General features: G+C 38.0%; 1 protein-coding gene across 3 annotated transcripts in view; it reads left to right on the forward strand.

Annotated features, from left to right (window-relative positions):
* The window catches only part of si:dkey-237h12.3 (teneurin-3), a 130,546-nt gene that overhangs the window by 1,722 nt on the left and 107,735 nt on the right, over positions 1–21,089 (forward strand). For 2 of the 3 annotated variants that reach the window (XM_062425565.1, XM_062425566.1), the window contains exon 2: positions 746–1,021. In XM_062425565.1, the coding sequence (XP_062281549.1) occupies positions 746–1,021 (276 nt within the window). Of the gene's footprint in view, positions 1–745; positions 1,026–21,089 lie in introns of all 3 variants that reach the window. The other variant, XM_062425567.1, reaches the window with a different exon arrangement.

Genomic DNA, 21,089 nt, shown 5'->3' on the forward strand with positions numbered 1-21,089 from the left:
TGTGTGTTGACAAATCTGTCTATGAAATCTTAAAAAAAACACTATCCATCAATAGCATTGCAGCACCAGTGATTTAAGTGAATTAAATGAATGCATGGTAAGTGTTTTACTGGATGACACTCATATCTAAAATACATTTCAAATAAAATATATCAAAATTGAAATCGTGAAAGTTATAGCTACAAATATTTTTTATTAGGCATGATTTACTTTTTAGCTCAGGGGCTTTCTAATGAGGTCCACACAAGGTGTTTCTCTTATTGCCACTATCTCCTGTTTTTTTTAAAATGTTTTTATTAATTAATTAATTAATTTTACTTAGTGTCTTTGTAGGCATGGCAGACTATTTTTTTTTTTTCCATGAACACCAGAGCCTCAAATAATTCCAATTGAAGACAACACAGATATATGATAATGATTAATTACGAAACAGACTGTGCCTGAAACACTTTCTGAAAACTATAAATTATAAATTGGTAATGGAATTTTGTTTATTTTAGGTGATTACAAGAACCTTGATTTTCAGGTGATTTGTTTGGGGTTTAAATAAGAGTAAAATGCTTTTTAGCATCTTGCTGATCGTTATGTAGCTTGGGAGGATGTTGTTAAGGCTTTCATTTAACAATTATCACCCCTCTCTTTCCACCCTGCTCTTAGGTTAAGTGTTTTTTTAAGTAGCCCTGCTCTTGGCCATTAACCGTGTTGTTGCTTGGTTTGTTAACTTTACAACTTCTGTCATTCACAGGGCAGACATTTTCGCTGAGGCAACTCGGGTTCTGTGAGCCTTCGGCTCGCAGAGGCTTGGCACTCTGCCCTGACACGGGCCTCTCCCACCCACTCAGCAGCTACTCGAGAGGACCGGTTGCTACAGAAAACCATGAACCTGTATCACCGGAACGTACCATGACTCTTTGGGGAACGGGGGCAAAGTCAGGGCAGAATTCATGCCTCTCCAGTCGCTCTAACTCAGCACTCACACTCACTGACACGGAAATGGACAATAAATCGGACAATGAGATGGGTGAGTAGGGCACACTTTTTCTCTTTTTATCTTAAAACGCTGATTTGTTTGCAGCACATGCTTTCATTGCTTTTCAAAGGGGAGAAATCACTGTGTAGAAAAAGCAGCAGTAGGTTGGATTATGGTTGGTGCTGAAGACTGATTGGTGGAAGGAAGTGGAAGCGCGATTGGTGGGGCTGGTATCTAGAGAGGCATTTGCAGCTGCCTTTCTTTGGATCAAAGGCGTGATTCCTCGCTGCATGCAGAAAGAAAAAATATGGTCTTCCAATTGAGTAGTTTCTAGTCACCTGGTCCTTCTCCACAGGAAGTAGAGGAGTTTGATAAAGTTTCCCCATGGGCTAGCGTATAATCAAAGATAGCTTTGTGTGCCTCAGTCTGAGATTTTGCTTAGAAATTCTGCAGTGGTTGGCCGAGCATGCACAATGGCTGATTAAATGGGTACAATGGTTTGAAGTGCAAATTTGATCATGCTGGAAACCTGAGATGGAGGATTGAGGCTCTCTGTTTGAAGAGGGCAAATCTTTGTTGCGTCAATTGGAGGCAATGCATAGAGGATAGCTGCATAATCTGTATTGCTTTTAGATTTACACAGTGTGGTTAACATATTTTATGTTCTCCTATTTGTTTTGTTAACACAACCTCCCAAAAGGTTAGCTTGTAGTTTAGAAAATAATTTTGTATTTCTTTTAATCTACTTAAAAATGGGATTTATTGGTGGTTTTCAACAGTATTTCTTAATCCATCTTTTAATGAAATGCATTTTTCGTCTTTCCTTCCTCATTGAATTTATCATCACAGCTTCATATGCTTTAGTGTAAAGCTTTATAATTTCTTCTCTGAAGTTGAGTCCCTGAAAACGCTCCTGTCATTGTACATCATTCATCATCTTCATAGCTTGAGCCATCGCCATTATAGCACGTTCAATGTAAAGCTCTAATTATTTTAAGAAACCAATGATCTCAAAGAGTGGCAGGCAGTTAAAATAATTACGGTTGATTACACTTTCCTGGCAAGAACATTAAAGAGAGGGTAAAAAGGAAAATGTCTTGTGTTCATGTGCTATCAATTTTTATTCCAAAAACATTGGCTACTCTCTGACATTTGAGACAAGTCATTTTCTTAATGGCAGTATTCATCATAGTGAGCTTGTCTCTGGGAGGGGGCTGGTGGGGTGGGAGGCAGGGAAGAGCAGAATAAGTCTTTTACCTTTTCAAAATGCCATCAGAATTCAAATCCATGTATTTGTTCCAGTGTCTGGCCTTTGCTTTGGCCAAATATGCTCTGTATATGTTTATGAGGCACTAAAAGCTCAGCCTAACCACAGAGGTGATAGTAAACATAACCCTTTGCACTTGCTTGTAGTCATATTTCTTGCTGTACATACCAAGCAAACAACCATATCACTAGTCATTGCTCCATTCTGCAAGACAACATAGTCTGCCTTCAATAGAGCAGTTCGGGAGGTCCTTTGTACCTGCAGCCATCAGACTTTACAATGATGTAAGATGGTGGCACAGCAATTATTATTCTGAATAGTCTTTCCTCCTCTTAATATAAGGTTTTGTATATTTTTGCTTAGTTTTATCATTTTTAGGTTTAAAAAAAATTGTATGTATTATTTTTAACTTTTAGGCTATTTGTATACATTATTTGTCCTTATTTATTCATGTATTTGTGTTAAGTGTTTATGTATGAGCTATTTGATACATGAATTTCCCCTACTAGGATGAATAAAGTCTATCTATCTATCTATCTATCTTAGAGACCACCTACCCTCCACCTCTATATGTGCACACACAAATATACAACCACATACACACTCACCAATCTACACCTCTTTGGCATACCTCCTTTCTTTTGTTTTTTTGTTTTGTTAGAAATGTCTGAAGGAGCTGCTGCTGGTTGGTACAATACCCCGCTGAGACTCTGTCTAACTCACCATTGTCTCACTTAGTGCAATTGTAGGGAAAATCAACAATGACTGCAAGATATGCATCCCAGGTGCTATGTGTTAATGCTACAAAAAGCAAAAGCATCTAATAAATAATTATTTTATCTACATATCATGTTAATATGCAGAAGCCGTTCCTGTAGAGAGAACAATGGAAGACTTGATTAATTATTTATTATTAATTAATTAGTAAGTGAAAATTCTAACCTGTTTTTTGTTAAACTATTTTTGGACTTAAAGTCTTTTTTATTAATCTAGATTTTGGGCTGTAACAAAGAAAAACCTTGCCACTGTTCCACCTCTATAGATCTTGGTCTTTTTATTTTTTTTTGTCAGGAGGCATTGCACTTTTGACTTTCACTATTTAATGAAGCAGCTAAGAGAAATGACCCATCCAAAGGTTTCCATCAACTGAATATGCATGCAGAAGCTCCAACAAGGGGCCGTTCAGCCCCACTTATTCATAAATGAACTCAATATTTCATTCTAAATCGCTCTGTTCTAGAGAGTGTTCGACACAGACAAGTACCAAAGCCACGGCACATTCACGGAGCACGGCGTCCGCACATGTTAACCTCTATGATCCAACAGAAGAGAGGTCCACCTTTTGAAGATGAAACCAGAGCGGTCAACTCCGCAGTTTAAAATGATCATCTCAGCGCAACTACAGATCCACAGAAAGAAAGAGGTTTTTTGGGAGCAAACCGTTATTTTCCACAGGTTGACCCTTTAATATAGCATATTAGCCCAACTGAATATATTAATCACTACAGATTATTTATACACAACATGAAGTTGGTGGAAATTTTTAACAGAAAAAAATACATCTAGTTAGTAGTTTATATTGATTTTACACTCAAGATAATCCCCAGCCACTGATAGAACCCCCTGAAAACAAAATTAATTGATTAAAGCATCCGTTTTATTGGTTTTCTAGTATAGCAGTCCTTGCATATCTTAGTAGATTATACTGCCCTGTTTACATGACTGGTACTGTGCATCTACTACAGATTCAAACAGATTCCTCAACACCTTTTTTAATACATTAATTATTTATTGTTTATTTTCCTTACATACAATCATGATTTCTCAATTTCATGTCCTTTTATTGTAATCGTCAAAAAATATTATTCTTATCATTCACTCATCATTTTACTTTTGATTTTCTGTTTTCCTCCAGTGACAAATTAGTACACAAGTGTAATAAAAAAAAAAAAAAATAATAAATATATATATATATATATATATATATATATATTAAAAACAACAACAAAAAAACATACTCTTTCTCTGCATCCAAAAATAATTTAATATAATGTCTTCCCTACACCTGACAGTGATAGCCTGGCATACATAAACATACACCCACGCATACATGCACACACACACATGTATACTACATGTGCTCACTTAATGTCTTGTGTTACGTTAGCAGTGTGGATATCCACTAGTTGTATAGTGCTGGAACATTATATCTGTGGGGAGGTGTAAGTGATAAAAATTTAAAAATAATAATAATAATGTTTTCGCTCCTTAGTTGCAGTGAGACTTAACAGAGCATTTAACAGTTTACTGTTAAGTAAAAATCTTTAAGATTAAGTTATGAAAAGTAAAAACCAAACCCTGCTGGAGATTAGGAGAAAGAATGACTGTTATCCAGCTAAAGCTCCACTCCCACAACAACAGTATTATGGAGAAACCTTATGTAGTTAATTAATTACATCTGTATAATGATGAAATACATTTAAATGGACTAATGCAATTTGTTGAAATCACTGGTGCACCAGTTACAGCTTTCTCAATATTTTACAGTTTGTCACCTTATCATTTAGTTAATGAAATGGGGAAAATAGTATTTACACATTTCTATGTAGAATTTAGCAATTACACATTTTTCATGACAGGAGGAGGATAGAAATGCGCAAGGAGAGCAAATAATGCCAAACTAACTAGCAAAACCTAACTGCAGGTGGATGTATCCTCAGTCTTGACTATAATATATATATATATATATATATATTTTTTTTTTTTTTTGTTTTTTTTGTTTGTTTTTTTGTTTTTTTGTTAGATAATTTAAATTCAGAGCAAACAAACGGTGGATTTGCATGGGTGTTAGAATATGGGTCACTTGGTGTTCCTGTGTGTGAATGTGTGGAATCACTTTAAATGTCTTGGAAATTTGAAAATAAATAGTAGGACTGACCATGCATACTCACTCTTCTTGTCAAATTGCAATTGTACATACAGTATAAAAGATGGAATGCAATTGTGTCATCCCATTATATTTTAAGATGCCTTAAATTTAAAATTAAAATTCCCAAAGGACATGTGACCTCAGCTTTAGCTCTGTTGTACTGACAGTTCTGGTAATGCTCATTCATCCAATCAATTTTAAACGAGGACAGAAAATGCTCCCTTTTCAAAAATTGAAAAAAATCCCTTTGTTAAGTCGTTAACTGTGGAGTCTTTCAACACAGGTCACATTCTACATTTACACTTACTAGCTCTTCATAATTATGTATTTTTTATTCCTTAATATTAAATTGTTATGCTTAAGGTCCAAGTATTGTTGTGATATAAATATGTTTATATATAGCTGCAGTGTAAAAGTGAACACAACCAGGGATACAGGTTTTTCTTTTCTTCCTGTCGTAATGTTGACTGTGCCTGCTTCAGAATCAATATTATACCCCTCATAAAACATGAATGACTGCACGAAACAGAAACATAGCATGGCCCAGTTGAGTTGTATTCCTAATAGAGTGTGAAAAAGCTCGCACTGACTTGTTAGGCACTGCAGCTACAGCATTGCAGTACCTTGTGACAGCTCTCCTCGGCTGTATTAACCGTCACACATGGGATTTATCATTCAGGGGGATGGTGTTGACGCCTGGTGACCCCTGCTTAGGAGAAAAGGACTTCCACTGCAATGCCTGTTATCCTTTGTTAAAGTAGCATCACTTGCTCTGGCCTGCACCTTCTTTCCAAACTCATTTGAAGAAAAAGTGTGACGCCTTTCATGTTTTCACGGTGGATGTAGCAGTCCTGTGTGCATCTTTAGTGCCACGTTCATGTTCAGGACTGTTTACAAGGCGGTGCATTTGAAAAAGATTTCAATTTGTCCAAGTCACAGGCCTCCATTGCAGCTGTACACATTTTACAGTGGAGTATAGCTCACAGATTCATTGTGTGAACGGTGCCAGTAAAAGGTTAATTAAATCAGTAGAGGAGTCACAGCAAAGTGTGCTGTAGCACAGCAAGCACCAAAGGCTTTTTGGGTGGGAGTATGAAAGCGTATCAGACACCCTCTAACATGCTTCTCTGTGTGCATGTTCTCATGTTCTCTAACTCTGCGCCTCTCCCTCTCTTCTGTCTCACATACGCACACAAATGTGTGCGCACCCCCCCCCCCCCCCCCCCCATATCTCACTTTTGTTTCTCACACTTTATCTCTCCAAGATTAGAAATTCAAGCAAAAGTGCAGACATTTACACACATGCGCAAACACACGCTGGCACGCAGGACGTCACGCTGACGAAGGTGACACACCATCTGTCAAACTCCTGTCTCAGATCTTTGCCTTGTATTGTGACAGTGGAATCAGCCTATTGATCGTAGCAGGCAGAAATCCTCCCTCACCACTTTTATAATTCAATGTGGCACAAGCCGACCACAAAAAGAATAAATAACATCAGAGAGTTTTTTTGTTTTTTTCTGGTCAAAAGAGCTGGCCATCTGTGATGTTTTTTGAAGATCACTCCAAATCTGGCAGAGAAAACAGTTTCATCATTTGTTAATAGGAGCTGGGAAGGTGTCTGAGCTTCATCTCGTGGCTCGTCAAAAGAGGAGGTGCGCTTTGATTGCCATCATTTATTGTCATCACTTCCCTGCTTGCTGGCACTGTCACCGGTTAAGTGCTCACATTGTTAGTGCCCCGGGTGACAGGGGATGTGGGATACGGCGGTGACGTGCCGAGATGTCATAGCAGGTGTTGTGCTCATCAGTCTTGTGAAAAGATTCTGGTTTCTATTTTGGAGGAGTTTGGAAAGCCTGGAGGAGGTCATTGCCCTGTTTTTGTGTCGAGCAAAGGTCAGTGACATTTGAAGCCTCATGTAATCGAAAGGCAAACTGACCGCTAGTATGGGAATTTCGATTTACCCTGGTTACGTCTCAACATCCTGATAAATTGTATGTTTGAGATGCCGTTTTGTCTTTTTAGTGCTGTGTCACTATGTGTGAAACTATTGTTGTGAACACATTAACACAACAGCAACACACTGTGGAAAACGTTCCACTCACACCACAGATACCCCCTACAGAGTGGATGATCTGATTAGACTTTGGAGTGTCTTGCAGTATAAATTTGCATATTAATAAGGAAAAACATATTTTCTCGAAAGTACCCCATTTCTTTAATGCTTTAAAGATCTGAGATCATTCTAATATCAACCCTGGTGACCCGCAGATGTGGATATAGAAATGTTTGCTAATTATTGCATTAATTCCAGTTTTTAAGTGGTTTTAATTCATGATGTAGGTATGGCTTGTCATAAGGTAATTCTGTATAATGCTTTTTTAAGTAAATATAAAATAAATATGTTGGATTTTCAGTTTATCTCTTGGTTTGGAGGATTTAAATTAGGGCTGCAACTAACAATTATCTCCGAACAATATTCAATTGATAATATCATAAAACAGAGAAATAACAAATTATCACATTTAAGAAGTTGCAGCCAGCTATTTTTTTGTCCCTTTTTCATCAGGAATGACTTAAACGATTGAATCAATCATCAGAATAGTTACAGCTCTAGTCTGTCAGGCTTAGTGTTACATAATCTGCAGAGATGCAGCTGTTTTCTAAAAAGCTATCAACTCTGTCTAACATCTATTTTCTGTCACCTAACAGTTGAGTTTCAACATTTGCCTCTTCAACTTCAGTTTCATCCAGTTAGGCTGAGCATTGCAGACAACACCGTTTTAGCCTACACAGCCTAGACTACACTCGCTATAATCACTTGCGGGTGCCAAAATGCAGGACATGTTATTACGATTAGGAATTACTCTGCAGTTGTCAATTATGAGAGCCACTATTTACCGTCCTCAAGAGAAAATGGCTCATTTCATTTCATCACACAGCCTAATTGAGTGTTTGTATTACCACGCAATACGGAAATAGTCGGGAAGCCATTTTATACTCTATGAATATCAATGGAAGAAAGGGGGATTAGCATGTTGGTCCAGTTGTGTTGCTCATAATTATATGACTAGTATCTCAGCAATCAAGGACCATCAGTGTTTTTTCTAAGCCCAGAGATTACTCCTTCACTCTCCTGGGATATAGGAAAAAAACCCAGACATATAGAAAAGGACCTATATGACACACTTCTTGTCAAGGCATTTATCCCTCCTATCCCTTCCCGCTGATTGCTTGTAAAGTGGATAATCAAGAAACAGAAGCTTATTCTTTTGCATTCATTGCAAGCAAGTTAAAACATTTAAAGTTTAACATGTAATATCTATAATTTGGAAAAGACAGATGAAAGTTGAGGATCATCAAGATATAGTATCTAGGTCTTTTTTTGTTTCATATTGGCTAAAATAGATTATCTTCCCTCTCCTGGAGCACCGCTGGGTGTTCAGACGTCGTCCCCAGACTAGTGCCGACCCATCAATCCATTTGGATTCGTGTCTTCTTTCTTTTACGATCTCTTTTCTCTCTGCTATCTTGGGACAAAGGAATATTTCTTCTATATATTGTCATGGTGCTGTGGCTTTGACCTTTGCGCTTCAGAGTATTGGATGTCGGCAAGCAAAAAGTTAGAAGTCAAGGTGATTCTTCTGTTGTGGTCTCTCTCATCTGAATGTACGAAATGTCCCCGCTTTGCTTTTTGTCACACTCGTAAGACCATCTTGTGTCACGCTCGCTTGTAAATTGTAAGTTTAAAAAAGGTCTTTTGTCTCCTGTTTCTAAGTGTCCTTGAACAAGACACTGAGTCTAAAGCTTCTTGATTACAGAAAGTTGCTACACACCTAAACAAGAAAACCATTCAACACACTTGATTATGGAGCATGTTTTTTTTAGGCTATAGGCTGCAGAGTAAAAACGCAGTCATCTAAACTCTACACATTTAAATAGTCCAATTATATGACCAAGTATAATGATGAAAATATGTTTTAAAAAAAGAAAAAAAGTATTGTATTAATTGTGTTGGGCTGCGCTAATTTCCATTTTGACATATGCAATTAAAAGCACACTTTAACTGCAAATTATATCACTGGATCTTTTTACTGGCAGTGGAAATGTGTCGGAGCCTTTAATACACACGAATAAATGTTTCATTAAAAGGTTTTGACTCCAGTCAGGATTTCAGGGAGTTTTCGTCATGTGAACGTTTCATATAACTCTAACAATAACATGTTTCAAAAGGTTTCAATTTCTTTTCACTGTTTCAAATGATGTTTGTAATGTTTGCTAGAATGAATAAAGTGAAGGATGTTGGTGGAGAGTTGTACACAGAATATAGTTGGCAGATCGCTTTTTCCTGAAATCAGAGGAGTTTTAATTATAGAATACCAAGGGTGTTATTTACACTGGGTATAAAATGTCCCCCTCACTGCAAAATACTCATTCTGTCCTCTTCACCTTCACTTTTCAGGTTGATTTTCTTACTAAAAGCTCTTTTAACAGTATCCTCTTACAGTCTAAACACCATACTCCAGATGAAAGAAGAGAGAAGCCGGTAGAAATGTTAAAATGACCAAATAAGAGGCCTTAAATTATCACCATATGTACAGTAAGCTTAATAAGCAGCAGCAAGTGTTTTGCAGACATTTGTGCCTTTTGGGTTTGCCTATATGGATATAAACAAGTGGTAGGACTTCTTTTTATTTGCGTGTGTGTGTGTGTGTGTGTGTGTGTGTGTGTGTGTGTGTGTGTTTTTTTCCCCAATGTTTTTATTTTTTATTTTTTTAAACTTTTGACACCAAAAGTATACTCTTAAAATATAATATAAAAATGGTTTGTCATTCCTTAATAGTTGTTAAATTAAGGACCATAGCCTTGCAGTGTACAATATAACAAAAAATATATTTATTAATGTAATTTATTTCATTTTTCATTGACTTATTTCTGCATTCTTTGTCGTCAGTGTACTGTTTATTCTAATTTAAACCCTTCTTGTTAAAAGTATCGATGAAAGCATAATTTTTGTATTAAAAAACAAAATTGACTATTTACAATCTAAAATGTACAATGTTGTATCTACTTTAGTTACTGTCACAGTGAGGTGATGTATAGTTCTGATTTTAAATTGTTTTAAATCCAATCCATAGAACAGTGCATACCTCTGGTGTGCAGATAAACAATATAAATGGCCATTAAATCCAGACTAGACGCCTTATTGCCAGCACGGGACATTTGTGGCTGAAGCATATTAAGCCTAGTTGATTGTAATACTATTTTGGGATTTACTCTTACTGTTTTATTTAAGTGGTGTAGATGATTCACTACACAAGAGGAGACAGACACAGGACCACAGAAAATACAGTAAGCACGCTACTGATGAGACGCCCTGGTGGCTCATCAGGGAGACAGGGGCGGGGAGCTGGGGTCAGCTAAAAACCTGTAGGACTTCATGCTCACAGCTTTCTCCACACGTCATTCCTGTTTCTGTCTCTATTTAGTATGGGCACTGAACTATGAAAGGAACAACCTAAAATACTCTCACATGTTGGTATTTGCATGAAATCCTGGCAGTTCTCCTCTCTGAAGTAATGGCATCAAATCATCTTGTAAGCTGTTCAAGTGATGGGATTTTAAATGTATAAACCAGATGTCACTCCCCTAAAATTGCTAAGTATATTATACATGCTTAAAATAGTTTATATGACAGAATAAAAAAAGATCAGTTTCTTCTCTGTAGGGCATTTTTTTAGGCCAATTTTGCAGGGGAGAAAAAGGCTCCCTGCTAAAGGACACTCTTATGGCTGTGTAGAGGGATTTGAAGGGCTGATTGGAAATAAGGTGATGGCACAATGATATTCTGAGGAACACACACACACACACACACACACACACACACACACACACACACACACACACACACACACACACACACACACACACACACACACACACACACACACACACACACACACTCCAAAACCTACACACACTTCCTTTCCTTAAGGGAGAAAGGTCAGTATCCAGAGGAGGAAATTGTGAGCCATTGTTATGATTGATCACATGGCAAGGTCCAGAGAGGATGCAGTGTCACTTTCATTGTCAAACTCATTATACCGCAGAAGAAGATTCCCCTTCCCTGCACTCATGTCCTTTCTCCCCAGCAGTCATGTGAAGAAACCCCTCCACTGCATGCGGAGACGAGCTGCGAACAGGGCATGTCGAAGTGGGAAGCCAAACGAAATATGCTGAACCCACACAATGATCCCACTATACGCTATAGTAGGAAAATACATAATTCTGCAACCAGAGAAAAGCAACTGAAAATACAGATAAAAGCATTTTAAATGAGCAGTGCGGCAGGTCTTCCACTTGGAATATTAGCAACATTATGAGTCAACTTATACGTTCGACAATGAGGAAGACTGCCAAAACAATTATAATATAACAGAATTGAAGTCTTGTAGCCAAAGGCAGCTTGCAAGAGGTTTGGAAGGATATTCTGGTCCTGATTAAAAATGAATGGTATCAGAATACATAAAGCTTTCTGGCCAAGTGCCCAGAGCAAAGCATCCTGAAACTGTGGTCACTTCAGAGGCAGGGGAAAGGCATTAGGTATCCGCGTTATGAAGGGATGCTCAAGTAACAGACGTTCTCAGTTCAATTCATCTAATCACCAATGCAAACCTAAGCACTTTGCAGATATAGATTTGAGGCCAACGATTGATACTGTATACCATGTAAACTGATTCATGCTGAAAGGAAAAAACAACAAAAAAACAACAAAACATACTCTGTTGTAAATGGATGCCGTCTTCATATCTTTCCTCGACCTATGCGAGCTGGGCCTTTTATCTCGGTTGAACATCACCAATAAACAGAACATGAAACAGAATCCTTAATTTAGTCGACAAAATCTTATTTTCCCTCAAAATGCTGTTCTCAATATTAATCCCTGAATAGCCATGAATGTGGTTTGCATAATAACATTACAGATGAATCAGTATGGAACTGACATATTTTTTTTACTCTGCTCACTACTTTACATCAGTCATTTGTGATTTGAGATGATACATGATTGAATTAGGGATGACTTAACAGCCCAGCTGTAATGTAAATATTTTTAGTCAAAGCAAAACCCACTTTATTTCAATCATTTCCCACTTGAGAAGACTACTGTAGCCTTGACACATCCGAGTAAATATTAAGAAATCTTAACAGAAGAACAAACAAAAGATAATCTTAGCTATTGAGTACATAATCCAGGGTCATAAAAAACAATGAGCTGTTGAATCTCAGCTTCAAGACACTCCCTTGTTTTGGATTGTTTTGCCTCTGTGATATTGATCCTGCCTAAAGGCTTCCAAGAGAGGTGAGGGCTGTCTCTGCCAAGAGTAGAGGTCACTCAGATAAATTGGCCAGGTTGGCTTTTACCAGCTTCAGGGTCAAAGCCCATTCATCTTATTAGGCCGATGTATCCTTTTAGAGGCCTCAGCAGTAGGATTAGACAATAGAGCAGCACCAGAACATTAGATGACAGACCATTTGGCAAATAGGTTAGAGCAGTTTCCACCTATTGTCTTTTTCAGCATTACCCGAAGGAGCTGTCTGCGGAGTGTTACATGGCAGCTCTAAAGGTTGGAGGGCCAGGAGAGATTCACTTTGGCTGGGTTAGAGTCTGAAAGATTTCCTTTAGTGAATATTGCAAAACAATAGTGAAACATATGTCAATGTTTGTCACCTGAAGCTATGGTAGCTAATATACAGTAAATGTACACTATTAAAAAACAATGTTATTGTTTGGTGTTTTTGGTACCAAAAGACACTAATCAATCAAACATTTTGGAAATATCTAGCCAACGCTCTAAATGTTTGATTATCACTATTCATCTGTTAACTGTTTAGTGTGTCAATTGACAAATAAAACAGTGAAAAATATCCATTCAATTTCCCGAAGCGCAAGGTTGCATGTTGTTTTATCCGACCAACAATTCAAAACCCAAATATGTTCAGTTAACTAGTATAGATGATATATAACAGCTATTTACATTGGAGAAGCTACAACCAGGGAGTATTTGGCATTTTCACTTTAAAAGAGATTAAATTAAACACTTAATATCTTATCTAAAAAGCTGCAGATAATTTTCCTTTCAGCTCTACAAACTTTATTATCACTACTCCTCAAAAGCTTGACTCACCAAAGTTTGATGTAATGCCTCACTCATCTCTTTGGTATCATTTGGTATGAAGTGATCAGACAGGCCAGCTGGACGAACATGAGCTTGCTTTACATGTCATGTTACATGATTTTGTGGATGCTGAATCTCAACTTTGTTGCCTTTTGAGGCTGCCAGTATGAAAAGTTGCCCAGTGCAGATCTAAGACAAGTTAAATAGCCATCTAAGACAGTGTCACTCATTTCCAATCTAAACTTTCTCCAAGAAGAGGATAAAAGTCATGAAGGAAAAAAAGCGAAAGTACCTGAAAATGTAGGTGATTATACTCAAATGTTAATTTGACTTAAAAAGATTACTTCAAATGGAGTCACACTACATTTGTGTTTTCTTTATTCTGCTTGCTATAAAATACAGTCCAAGTAATAACTAAATGCATAATGGCACTATTTGCCAAAATAGACATATTGACATTGTATTGAGTTGTTTACTCACTGATTCGCTACAATAATAGCTAGCAGAAACTCTCCGTCTTTCAATCATTACTGCCGTGCAGCCTTCACCTCTGGTATATTTAATGCATCGTTGAAGAAACCCAAACGTGGTGTCAAAATGACACACACAGTACCCCAGTAATTGGATGCCAACCCTCCTCCTTCCTCCCCCACTGCTCCTCACTATTGTTCAGAGAAAAATGTGTTAGCTCTAATTTAAACCCCGCCTCTGACGCTCCTCAGTGCACTTACCAAAAACACTGAATTACATTGACATTTTACACTATAATGGTGTTACTGTGACTTTTCCTATTAGCCTTTTAGTAAAGATGTAGCAGTAAGGGGTAACTGCCAATGAATCATAAGATGGTGATAATTGAAGTAATGTTTGGCAAAACTCTGCCTTTACTTAACCAGTTTTCCAGGATGAGAAAATCCTGGCTGACCCCAATCAGAGCCCACCACCACCTCAATTCATCAAATGTCTCTAATCATACAGATATAATATAATGGTCCAAACCACCTGTTTAATACTCACCCCTGATCCTTGTGTGTGTGTGTGTGTGTGTGTGTGTGTGTGTGTGTGTATCTATATATCTATATATATAGATTTTTTTTTTTTTTTACGCAGCTTTTCACAAAAGCTGCTTGTTTTCAAATCACTTCAAGAGGCACTGAGGGACAGTCAGCTTCAAGAGGACTTTCTTGGAGTTTGCTCTTGAAAGAAGTATAAGGATGGCATTTGGGACTTCATTAAAATGGCTTGAGAGAGAATTTTTCTTCCACCCTCTGCTGCATGACACAATACATTTACCATGGCAAAAGAATATTACTCACAAATAATCCACCGCCGCAGTCTGCCTCACGCAGAAGCCATTTTGCATCTTAGATGAAGTGGTGGCTATGTCACTGATGACTTTCTCCATAACACATTAAATCATCCTGTCATTCCGTCTGGGTCTATCACATTTCCATAGAACACAACATTCTTTGTTATTTATGTTTTAAATTATGTCGCATGGATAGATTACATGAAAAATGCTTCAATGATTGCTTTGAGGAATATGATAAGGGCATTTGTGGTCAGTACTAAATATAAAAATGTCATGTATACCAATGCAAACAAGTGATACGTTTCTTTCTCTAATCTTTCACCCATTTAATTTTGGTGGCAAGTTAATTCCTTCGCTAATGATAAGATAAGATAAGATAAGATACCTTTATTGTCACTGTATTCATAATACAGTGAAATTGCAAGTGCCCATCACAGTGGTATTCAGATATACTACCACATACATACATACAACTACATACGTTCAGCATCACACACAATCAATCATGTCCCATCATAAAACTACATTTAACACATTTAAAAAAAAAAAAAAAATAATAATAATGCATGATCCACTGGAGATGTAACCATTTTTACCATTGTAAAATAAAAACAATTTTGTGTACACCATTGTAAAGTAAGATGGAAAACGGGCTGTTCAGTTCCTGATAGCAGGATTGCCCTGTGCTTAGTACCCCTCATCCTTATAGTCTCAGAGGTAGCTAAAAGCCAAATGAAAGTACAATATTAGCTAGAGAATTGAACATTATGCTAATACATCCTGGGCGACAACTTCAGTTGTGCAGGCAGAGTGCTCTTAGCTTATCTAGTAGCAGTACTTCTACTCTCCATTATACTTCATCAACAACATTAATTTCACCACTGGCTGCCTACCAGGGTGGGCCATATTCTCTCCATCATTTAGTTTGTAGATGTTAGTGTTACATGCACCAGGTGCTGGCTGACAACTAAATGAATAATGTGTCTGGTAGAGGGAAAACTCAGTCAGGGGAAGCCCATTCCCTGGACTCTCCATTAATATCAGAGTCTACTCTTTCAGGGGATACTGCTGACATTTTGCTCTCTGTGTAATAGAGACCTAACCTTTAAGCACTGTAATGAAGAAGTCATTTTTCATAATCCGCTGTCCATTTTGGAGAATTCCCCAACTATGGTCTGTCTATGTATCTGTATGCATCAGTTATTTTCAGGCTAAAACTACATAAAATATAATTCCCCCACTCGAAACTCTATCACACTTTATCAAAAAACAATAGTTATTGCTGATTTTTTTTGTAATTCACGACGTATATTTACAGTGGAAGCCAGGCCATAGTTGATGACTTGGATGGATGATCATAGTGCACATTTTGTTGTGTCCAAGTCTGCCTTAATTCCTCAAATCCAGACTCAACTGTTAAGCCACCATAAGAAAAACCAGCAGCTCCCCTGTGTCCTTCTTGAAGCTGAGCGGGCTGAAGGAAAGTCATTGTTTCAGCAGCCGGTAATGATGATTAGTCACAATCTGGGGGATCGACTGCACATCGGTCAAATGCATCAACATCCTCAAAGGGAGAGATGGCCCACTGTCCCAGCCACGCATACTGAGTAGATTGATTGTGTTTCCTGGAGAGATTTAGGGGCAATCTTTGATGTGTGCATGGTAATAATGTGGACATTGCTACAAAATGCTAAGCAACTGCAGCTTGTTAAGATTTTTTAATCAGAATGCATTAAGATAAAGGATCATTTGGCTTTTTGATGAATTGAATGCAAGACTACACACATACTGGAAGTATATCATTTCATATCTGATGACCAGCTTTGTTTTATCTCTATCATATTACTCCATCAAACATTCTTGGCCCATTTCACATTACAAGATGAGATGCATATTTTCCTGAGGGCTCTGATGTTACCAAAATTAAAATAATGATTGCTCCCCTTCTGTGTAGTGAAGGTTTGGTATGTGTTGCTGGATGTTGAACATAAAATTAAAATAAATGCCTGTATATGCTGTAATTTGTCACTGACTTAAAATAATACACCTTTATTGCAAATTGTATGGCTTTAAACATTAGCATACAGTTAGCATTAGATACTTGAGAGCTGCTGATGAGTACATCTTAGTGCATTTTTATTTTTTTCCCGGTGGCTACATGTGATCATAATGTGGTAATTGGATAGCTCATTTATTTCACTTAGGTCTAACTTGAGGTCTCCATGCTGGAATTAATTTTGCATGGAAACCTACCTTTGACATGATGGATGATTCGTGTAAAGGTTTCAGGTTTTGCTGTGTATATTAGTGAGCACACTTATGCTGTTACAGTGCAAAAAATCTTTCATTTCAGTAACATAAGACAAGTGTTCCTGATTTGTGTAATTAAAGCCATTTCCAAAAGATTCCAATGAAAGAAGCACCCACTGGCACCATGCTTGGAAATATTCCACTCATTTGTTCTGACTTTACTGGAAATAGCCTTTATTATAGAAACAATGATTGAATCCAGTAAATCAGGGAAAAGTATAGGGTGTAGTGTTGCCATCAATAATAGATTGGAAACAAGTCGGCACTGATGGAACCTGAGGCCTTTCCTTTGTGGAGGTCTTAGTGCCGTAGCGGTCCATGTGAATAATGCATGGTCCCAGATAGACTCCTAGCCCTTCCACTCACTGGTTGCCTGGCCTGCTGGCTGGGCCGCCACTTTTCCCCAGCGGTGATTGGCTGTGCCTTGAGGGCAGTGGAGGAGATGGGAAATCACCTGCCCCATTTAACCATGCTGTGCTAGCTGCCTCGGCGCCCCACTGTTCAGACCTTTGTGTCTGCTGCTGGCACTCGACATTAGAACCTCTGGTTAACTTTAGTCGACGATACAGTGGCACAGAGCCGTCATCTGGATACTTATTATCGGCCCAGACTTTTTTGAAAAGTAAATCTGCTGCCGTTTTTTTTTCACCCCTTTATTTTTCCCTGACAGAGCAGGCGTTGTGATTGGCAGTGATGCAGTGTCGCAGTACTGCCACAATGACTGTTGTTGCCTCTGCTTCTCCCTCGACCCCCCCCCCCCCCCCCCCCCCGCAGACCCACCCACCATCCCCCTTTTCACTGTCTTTTTCACATTTTTGCTAGTTTTCTTTCACACACTGACGTATGGTGCTGGTGTGGGAAGCATCCACTGCGTTCTCAATGATCCAGCCTTGAGAACTGAGGGGGCTCTCAGCGTCCTCTCACCCAGGGGTCTCGGTGGGGAGTCCGCTGAAGCTGGGCACCCAGTCCAGCCCCCCATGGAGTGAGAGCCTGGCCGCGGCACCACATAATCCATATTCTAAAGGCCAGCTGGACTGAGACCATGGAGCACAAGGAGAGTAAAGAGACCTACCACCCCCGCCCACATCCCACTCCCCAGTAACTGAGTACCTCAGACAGCTTTGGCATGTCAAAATTGAAAATGGGCTGAATAGCCGTCATTTAGCAGCAGCTCTTTAGTGGAAATAAGAGTCCATTTTCCCCCTTTAGCTGCAGAATTAAGCATATTATGTGAAGACGATCCTGGCCTGTTTCCCATATTGTTTACCCGGGTGAAATTTTCTGCTGCATCTTTGCCAGTGCGGATACCATTTTTTTCCCTCCTGCTCCCGTTCTCTTTGTTTGCACATGGTGCTGTAGTGAAAATGAGCTGGCTTGGATGGTTCAGTATCCAGTGGGGGCTTCTGGGGTAATCCTGCTTTGACAGTGGATGGATAAATGTAGACGGGTGACTGTCAGAAGGCAGGTATTTCAACAGATTGATATTTATTCCCAGAACAGACCAAACCCAAGCCTGCTACCTCCTCTGTTGCTGCCACTCACTCTTCCAACCCTTATTACTGTGTTGCTAACTAAGCCCCCTGTACACATTCAAACTGTATACCTTATTCCCAATGTGTCATGTTGCTCAATACAAACAACATGAATCGAACACATACTCGTCTTTCACATTAAATGAAAATCTGATAGGATATTGTGAACAAAGCGTTAACTCCCAACCCACATGTCTACTTTTAATTCTCCCACCTCACTAATACACACCATGTGGGAATTGTAATGAGGCCGTTCATTATTCCCTAAAGAATCGAAATTGACATCATCTCTAAGGTGCTCTAAAGTGACTAATGTAGATATGCTCCCATCTTAAAATAGCCTGCCCTACACTAGGTCTCAAATGCCGTTTCTTCAGGATGGATGATGAATATAATAATTTGGGCCACTCAATATGAATTTCACTCAAGCTGTAGGGAACTGGGACATTCCTGGATTATAAGGACCTTGGTCCAAACTCAACATATTTTCCCATTTGAGCCTACGGGCGTGACCAAGCTCTTTGAGTCAATGTGTGGTTGCACTTGGAAAATGTCAAAGAAGCACTCCCTTGTTCTCAACCCCAGAGGCATCACTTTTGATGTCCACCTTCAAAGAAGTCTTATCAGTCTTTTGCTGTTTTAGTTGTTGGTCATTAATTAAAGCAGACTATTACAGACTCCTGTGGCATCATGATAATTTATAAAAATGAAATGCTCAATTGATTTTGCAATAAGATATGATGCACTGCGGCACTGGATGAATTACACAACCTCACTATATGATCAGCAACTATTTTAACATGTGCATCATATAACTACATGTTTATTATTACATGATTTGACACAAATGGACACATTTTTGTCTTCAAAAACAACAGTCATTTTAATATTATAGATAACAGGTCCAGTTTGACCTTTGTTGGCAGAGTTGGGTGATGTTATTATTTGAGATGTTTATATGGAAACGTGTAAAATTTATTTGAAAACTAATGCAATCTCTTGAATAGCCCACAGTATTTTTGGTAGATGACATGGCAGGCTGTGATGCTGATATCATGTCCAATGCCATATACTCTACTATGGCCACAACTCAGGGACATTTTTTTTTTACATTTGATAATAATGTGAACTGGATATTATGTACTTAGTTGCCACAGGTGTTAGAGTACACTTGTGATTCTGTAAATCAACTGAGTTGCCCGTTTTTCCTCTAGCATGTCTGATAACACTATCAAAACAAACAGAACACCAGCATGCACAGATCAATAGTCTTCTTATTTATTGTAGGCAGAAACAAACGAGTTTTAGCTAGAAACCATCAGTGTAATCATAACATGAGAAAAGGCAATTTATGAACAAAATAGGTAAAGTTCAAACACCAATCAGCATTGCATTATATATGAGTATTGTACAATTATGTATTCTCTTTGCTGATTTATGTATTGTCTTTGTTGATTGGTGTCTGAATCCCACCTGTTTTGTATATAAATTGCCATTTCTTCTGTTCTGATTATGTTGATCTAGCTGAAGCACATTCATTTTTTCCCACAATGAATAAGAAGAAAATGGATCTGTGAGTGCTGCTTTTCTGTTTGTTTTGATCTTTACCACAACCTTGCACCCGATACAGCGTTAAAGATTTGGAGCTATGCGCGCTGCTACTTTTAACTATATCTGCTAACACTATCAGCCTACGCGTTCAACAACCTATTGAATTCATTTAATTGTAGTTACACCGTTTAATGTTAACATGAGTAGGCTGAGTCAAGTCAGCCAAGTGTTGTGTTTTTTATAGTTTATTCTTTTCTAATTATAAGACAGAAACAAGACATACTTTGCACATATTTACAATGAAAGTATATGTACCCAAGGTAAAGCCATGACAAGACAAAATATAATAGCCCCCCCAAAAAAATTAAAAATTAAAAAATAGGCAAGAAAAATTGTACTGTATGTTATTGTTCATTCATATCTACACAGATGACTTGATGGACTCCCTCAGGCTTTATTTTAAATTCTTACTTAAAGTTCACATATTCAATGTCAAAAACACAAAATTGCTCACAGCTCAACTCGAGACTGTCAGAAAAAGGTATAGTCAAAACAATGTTCTTAACAACTAATGTAGGGCAGAGTTTGACAACATGTGTAGAGCAGGGGGCAGATTAACTTTTTGTCAAGAAGGAAAATTATAATCTTTTTCACATGGATAATTCAGGATATGGATACACCAATATCCAATATTTGATACATCAATGTATGAATTTATGAAGCTTATCCAAGATTATGTGGTGCAATTAAAAGCACAGAAGCTGCACACATTACTTAAATGTTTTCACTGATAGCTGATGTTCTATGATATTGCAGGAAAGCCTAGTGGGACAGCAACATATTAAGATGTAGTACCATTCTTACCAAAATGACATACTGATCCTGTTTACCAATATTGATGTTTCTTTATTTGGACTCCTTTAAAAAAAAAAAAAAAAATGCTACTTCGACTTCCTTTAAAGAATCTAATGAGGACACGACCATTTCCAGGTGTTCTTTTGATTAAAGATCTGCAGTTTGTGAAAGGGCGTCTCATTAACA

This window comes from Scomber scombrus, chromosome 9, assembly GCF_963691925.1.
Source record: "Scomber scombrus chromosome 9, fScoSco1.1, whole genome shotgun sequence".
Taxonomy (NCBI): Eukaryota; Metazoa; Chordata; class Actinopteri; order Scombriformes; family Scombridae; genus Scomber; species Scomber scombrus.